At 36.3% G+C, this 7,137-nt stretch overlaps 1 protein-coding gene across 1 annotated transcript; it reads left to right on the forward strand.

The window, feature by feature from the left end:
* Nucleotides 1–317: 317 nt before the first annotated feature.
* On the forward strand, nucleotides 318–6,856 carry LOC134530295 (immunoglobulin-binding protein 1). The gene is made up of 3 exons (XM_063365016.1): nucleotides 318–1,023; nucleotides 3,976–4,685; nucleotides 6,441–6,856. Exons 1-3 carry the CDS (start codon nucleotides 910–912, stop codon nucleotides 6,649–6,651), a joined length of 1,035 nt encoding a protein of 344 aa, XP_063221086.1. The 5' UTR covers nucleotides 318–909; the 3' UTR covers nucleotides 6,652–6,856.
* The last annotated feature ends 281 nt before the right edge of the window (nucleotides 6,857–7,137 follow it).

The following is a 7,137-nucleotide window of genomic DNA, read 5'->3' on the forward strand; positions in this document are numbered from 1 at the left end:
AAAACGCGATTTGGCATTGTACAGCACGATGAATTATTTGAACTTGGTTAAAAAAATTAGAAGGTTCACATTACTTCAAAAACTGCCTCCAATAACCTCTCCACCATCCCGCCCCAAACAGAAAAATCAACATTACTCAAAACTTGCACACTTCAATGTTCAGTTTGGTGCGCATACATAACTTTTTTAATATAAATAATAAACATCAAAAATATAAAACAACTACCCTTCTTGACAAACGAGTATTTCTGATTTAAATGAAACAATTCCTATTGTCAACACGCTAAAACCGGACCACTGTCTTGTGGCGCCAGCGGCCGTTTCATGAACTAAATCAGTCAATAAGGGGGTCAAGTTGAATGCATGGCAAGATAGACAAGTGTCCAGACCTGTAGTTCTAAGGCCGTGTATGATAGGCTATCATCTATCGTGATGATATTCTATCATAGAATATGGAAACTACAGAAGATACCATGGAAGTTATTTAAAACCTTGTCTTACGTATACTTAAATATATAAATATATATTTATGATGTAAAAACTAGAAGAAAAAAACGAATTTTGAATGTAAACGGATTATAATTTAGGACAGGTGTTTTTTTTTTTTTACAAATAGGAAAGTATTGCTTAAAATAAAATGGTACTTCATCAAATATAATATTTCGGTGTGTACTTTTCAAAGCATTCAAACACTGGACTTTGGTATTTTCAATTTTTTTTTGACCTCTTCTTGTCTGAAAGAAAACACCTTATTCTATGACCTTGTTGAAATGAAGGTTTTGTTGTTAATGTTGTTCTATGGGTTTGTTTATGTAAATTGTAAAGTTTTTAATTTAATTTTTTACCAATTGCTGTTTGTATTTGCTTTCGCGTGTACGCAGGCTTGTGTTTGTGTTCTCCGGTAACACTATGTCAAATTCAAATGACGAAACAAAAAAACTTTCAGATATGTTTGATGAAGGCCTCGACGCATTTAATTCGATATCCAACACTGAGGAACCAACAAATAGTAGTGGCATTCAAGTAAGCAAAATACAAAAACTAATTAGTATTACTTGGCAGAATTTGAGGTGAATGCCAGCAATACTTGGCGTTTACTATATATGTTGTTACATAGTTTGGTTTCTAAAAAAAAAAACTCAATGGTGTGTTTAGTATTTAAGGTGATTTGTTACACTCCCTCTATTCCCTCCGGAGCTTCCACCTGTGATCTCTCCACAGCCTGACTAACCTTTCCACTCTTCTCCTCCCCTGTAATGCTTACCACCCCAACTCCTTAATCATCTCAGACGGACTATGCATTTCCATCTCTTGCCTCTCCCTTCTCCTCAACATACCATTATCTCATTGCTCTATGCAGCACCTTTTCCAACTGACCAACGTGGAGTATACCTTTTCCCTTACCCTCCTCCCTTCTCACTGTAGGGTCCCGACAAGCAACCTCAGCACTCTTTTTCCCTTACCTACCACCCACTGAACCTGGTTTACCCATCCCAGGTTATTTTGCAGTGTCACCCCCAGATACTTATATTCTTTTGCCTCCTTTATCTCCCACCCTTTCCAACTATAAACTTCCCTCACTACGCCCTCTTCCTTGTGAATCTAATCACCTTTATCTATCCAACATTCAGCAACATCCCGTTATCCTCTGTCCATCGTTTTAGCCTGATCAGATTCCCCTGCAAGTGTACCATTTTCCCCACTACTTCATACACCATGCAATCGTTTGCAATCATTCTCATCTTGGCCTCCATTCCCTTTCCTATATCGTTCATTATTATCGTGAAAAACAGGGGCCCCAACATACCCCTGCGGCACTCCTGACGTCACTTCCCCCTCTTCAGACCTCTCCTCTCCCACCCTCATCCTCTTGTCTTCTATCCCTTAGGAAGTACCCTACCCAACTTACCACCTTGTCATCCTGTACCTTCTCCATCACTTTATCAAACGCCTTTTCTAAATCTATGAATATTGCATCCATTTGCTTCCCCCTGTCCACCACTTCCAGATCTTCCAGCAACCCGCCATCTGCACTTAATGCTTGATAATTCCCGAAGTTGGTGATTCTGCAAATGAATTTTTTGATTCTAAAAATGTTTGATAGTTGGTAGTGCTATGAAGATGAAGAAATATGAAGGGGAAAATATTGAAATAGGTACATAAGCATTAATAAAAAGAAATTATTTTATATCTCTCACAGACCTGCCAACTCTCACGATTTTGGTGTGAGGCTCATGATTTTAAGGTCCATCTCACGCCCTCACGCCAAAATATTGTTTCCTCACGATTTTTTGGGGCCCCAAGATTTTGTTTGTAAAAGTTACAAAACAAGTTTTACGAAAGCTTACAGTAACGAGTTTCCATCAATACTCGAGTCACGTAAAGGAAGCAATTTTGCGTTTTGTAGCGTGTGCCGTGCTGATTTTTCTATCTCGCATAGTGGAAGAGGAGACATTGTGAAACATGTCGCTACAAAAAACACAACTAACACGTGAAGTGTATTGCTTCCAATAAAAAAATTAATTTTTAATTTTGCTGTGAACAATGATAATAGTGTTACACGAGCAGAATGTTATTTTACATCTTTTTTAGTTGCGGCCCTGCATGATCACTACACGACAGCGCTAAATTATGTTCAAATAAATTAAATCTGTTACCTATAATTTGTTGAAATAAATTTTGAAGCAGAGACCATGTAACATATGTACAGGTATGTCACTTAAATTTAAAGATTCTCATTTGTTGTTTTTTATTTCAAACCTGTGTTTATGGGCCTGAAAATTTTTATCGAGGACCTCATGATTTTTTAAATTTGAATGTTGGCAGGTCTGCTCTCATTACAATTAAAGTTTTGAACTTTGAACCAAATTTAGTTCCATCTAAACAATAACCTAGTATTGTGTTTTAACAAAGGCAACTGCAAAAATAAAGAAGGTATGCAAGTGTAATCTTCATACTCTAATGTTCGGATAGAAGTTTACTGTGTCAGTTTGTGTGTTTGTTGTGATGATCTTTATTGAAATATTGTGAATGGTCAATGAGGTAAGGCTAGCTACATTAAAAATACCTTCAAACATTGTGGACGGTTGGTTGGCTATACTGACCTAACCAACCATTCACATGAGTTCACAGTATTTTTAATGTAGTTATACTAACCCAACCAATGGTCCACAATATTTTAACGTATTTTGAACGTCGCAAACCTAAAGTAACACGATTTAACAGTATTTTTAATGTCACTGTACTAACCCAACCAACTATCCACAATATTTCTTTTAAAGTATTTTTTACGTCACTAATGTGACCTATGAATCGTTCGTTACTAGTGATTCAAAACATTACTTTAAATGAAATGTAAAAAAGGAATACTTTCTTAATTCAATGATATTTGTACAAACAATCAACAAACAGAAAATATAAACATTAATATTTCCCTACAACTGCAATACACCATTAACTACTTTTATTATAAAACAATATCTCCGTTGACCAAAGTTTTCCGAAATAAACACAGGAACCTGTATGGGTAAACAATAGATGGCAATGCCACCATCCATGCATAGGTATTGTAATGTAAGTTGAAAATGTGATTTCTCATGAAGTATTACGTATTTATTAACTGTTTTCAGGGTAAATACAGGGAACGTCTCTAGTTTTTGAAAATTGTATTTTGGTAATTTTATTTTAACTTTGCGGAAAAGCCACGACGTAATATATTTACCATCTGCACAATATTTTTCCACAATAGCATAACAGAAACTGAGCTATCTTGAATTACCTGTGTAATTCCAGGATCAGTAGCTACTGTATATTATGATTTGAATTTTATTTATTTCACCAACTAAAGAAACATATAGGTAGTGAACATTTTGGTTATTACCTTCTGCAGTTGAAATGGTTTTTGTATAAAGAGTTAATGTTAGTGTGGAAGCAGTATTAGTTTCATGGATAAAGAAAAATGTTAATGATTTACAGGTGCGTATCAGGAAGACTATGGCCTTACTGGAGGATGCTACTAGACTAGTGTCTCTGATTGATATGTTCAGTCCCAACGAAACCATTGAGGACGTCGCCACAGAAAACATCAAGTACTTTCTCCTCCCTGCGTTGCTGGGCACGCTGAGTCTCAAGATGTGCGTCGAGGACCGCCTGGAAGTGGTGAACACAGCTGAAGTGTACTTCATGGACTTCCTGCAGCGGTGCAATGCTTACGGCATTACCAACCTCAGAATACCCGAGAAGGGTGAAGCGGAGGATTCTCCATCGCAGCCTCAGCAGCAAAGCTTGGTGGCGATGGTCGAGACAAGGAACTCAAAAATCAGGCGATACACTGAGAAGAAAGAGTTGGAGGAGCAGCTGAAAATTTTGAGGAAGTCGGACACTTTTGCCACGGATGAGGACACAAAAAGGAAATATTTCCTTGCGATGGTGAAATCGTTTGCCTTGGACGCAATAGATGAGCTGGACAGCATCAAGAAAGAGAAGCCACTGGTGGAGTACATGTCAAACCTGAAGAAGGAGGGCCGGTCGGAGCCGGAGAAGCCCAAGAGGTACCCTCACAAGCCGCTGAAGCCAATCATCATCACCAGGGACGAAATGCAGAAGAAGGTGTTCGGCACCGGCTACCCTAGCATCCCCACCATGACTCTGGAGGAGTTCTATGAGAAGAGAGTTCAGGACGGAGAGTACGTATATAGTTTTTGCCATATTGCAGTATGTAGCAGAATACTAGTCCTTGATAGCTTATGTCCTCAGATGTAAAACATAAATTCGGCTCTTATGAATGTAATGCATTTGTTTGTCTTTTGTTACTAAATTACAATTACTTGTGACAGTCATTCGTTGACATTTTATTGTGAGTGTTAGATGTGAAAACTTTTAAAACATGATTTCACTGCTTAAGAGATAAACTTATACTCCATCTAAAACAGAATATATAATGAAGCAGATGTATAGTTAAACGTTTAAAATTAAGATAGTCAGGATATCTAATGTAAAAATTTAAAGGAATCATTTTAATGGGGCTTGCAGTGTTGACATTGAGTTACTAATTAGAGACAATCTTTAATTGTGACACAAATAGGAGATAACTGGCAAAGTACAACTATAGCCATAGAAAGTAGTTATGGGCAATTCCAATATTTGAGGTAATTATAGAAAACTGAAATCAGAGTGACCAGAGTGGTATTCCAACCTGGGTCCTTCGAAATGCGAGTGAGTGACTTACCACTGAGCAACCCCACTCTGTTTCTTTAAATGATTTTTTTAGACAGTGAAATTAGGTAAAACTGGTATTTTAACTATTGTTATTAAAAATGACAAAGATGCATTTCAAATTGTTAATTAGGTTCACCTTTTAAAGGCCCATTGAGGCGGACTGTCATCAGAAAGACTCGGACACCAGTTCATTGGCTTATGCATAAGGGCAACACTAAAATAATGCTACCATGCACACCTTCTAGACATACATATCTATTCTGTGCATGATTTAAAAAACACATGCACTTGCTACATTTATTTTTTGCTCAGTGTATCTATCCTGGATATTAATATTACAAATTTTTTATTTATAAAATACAGATTGTATTAAAAATGATTTTATTTTAATGAAAATAATATTTAGAATTATTTTTGTAACCTTGTCTTTTTAATAGTACACTGTTATTTTTAATGAACTGCATTTATAAAAATAAAACCATGAAATCTGGTGACTGCCACTAAACAGTGTACAGTGGGGATCTGGTGGCTTCCGATCACAGAGCATTCCCAACTTTATCGTCAGGCGTCTAATTAGGTCTTTAGGTACATTACATTTTCGATCCAGGCTGTGCAAACAAAATTTTGTTGTTTTAAGTACTACATTATAAAATTTATCTTGAAAAATCTTCCTCCTTTCTGTTTACTAAGGGACAAGATTATAGGGTGAATTGCGATAAAACCAAAATAACACCAAAAAGCATGTCATAACACCTAAATGCAAATTAAATCAAGGAAATTAAGTTGCGTTTAACCAAAAAGTAATCTCATTATGTTTAAAATTCAAGGACTGTCATTATTTTCAGACAAAATTTGTACCAAAGTGCATTGATCAGAAAAATTTATTTAATTTGTTTTATTGTGCATCTCTTACTGAATCACTTTCAAACTACAAATGTTTGCTGATTCATTTTTACTGTTCTGACTATATCCGATTTAGACCAACCTAACACAATTTTTATCATAAAAATGCAGTATATAAATTTTACCACTATTTTGTTAGAGAAAGTATTACAAAACAGCTTTTATAAAAATTAAAACATAAAATCTTATCTCTGGTAATTAGGATGCCAGTTAGGCTAGTAAAGCATCATAAACAATAAACAAGTTTTGTATTGGAGTTATTTCAGTAAATTTGCTAAGTATAATTGTTCTATCTTAATATGCATCTCCTCTCCCTGCAGCTTCCCAAACCCTCTCGCCATGAGATCCAGGACGCTGCAGGATGTGGCTTCTGCCGAGGCAACGCCCGAGCTGCGGGCCGAGCAGGAGGCGGAGGAGAAGGAAGAGCGAATAGAGAGCGACGACCCTGAAGAGCTGCGCCGTGCTCGCGAGTTCGACGAGTTCAAGGACGAGCATCGGCGAGGAGAGGGCAACCGCATGAACAGGAGTTAAAAACGTTTTTTTTGCCATAGTGTGCTTCACAGGACTGATTATACACATGTCTGTACGTCTATAATTTTTGTTATAGCATTGGGAGGATATTTTTATTCCATGCACAAATGTTAATTTATTGCAGAGTTTCAGTCTTTAGATTTAAAATTTTATGTATATTTCAGTTATATCATTTCCCTTTATTAATAAATTGAAAATTATCAAACATTAATTTCATTACAAAACATATTTTCCTTTTATTTATATATGTATTATTATGTTTTTATTTTTTCCTGAACAATTTAGAATATTAGAGAACATAAAAATTTGCTTGGAGCTATACAGTAAACAATATTAATGTGTACCTTAAAGTACCAGTTATTTTTCTTTCTTTTTGATATCGTTCAGGGCTTCACCCCCACAGAGCCTGATAGGCCACTACTCCTCACACTCCTCACACTCCTCACACTCTTCTTATCCTTATGGCACCTTTGAACCTCCCACCTG

This window comes from Bacillus rossius, chromosome 3 (genome assembly GCF_032445375.1).
Source record: "Bacillus rossius redtenbacheri isolate Brsri chromosome 3, Brsri_v3, whole genome shotgun sequence".
Lineage (NCBI taxonomy): Eukaryota > Metazoa > Arthropoda > Insecta > Phasmatodea > Bacillidae > Bacillus > Bacillus rossius.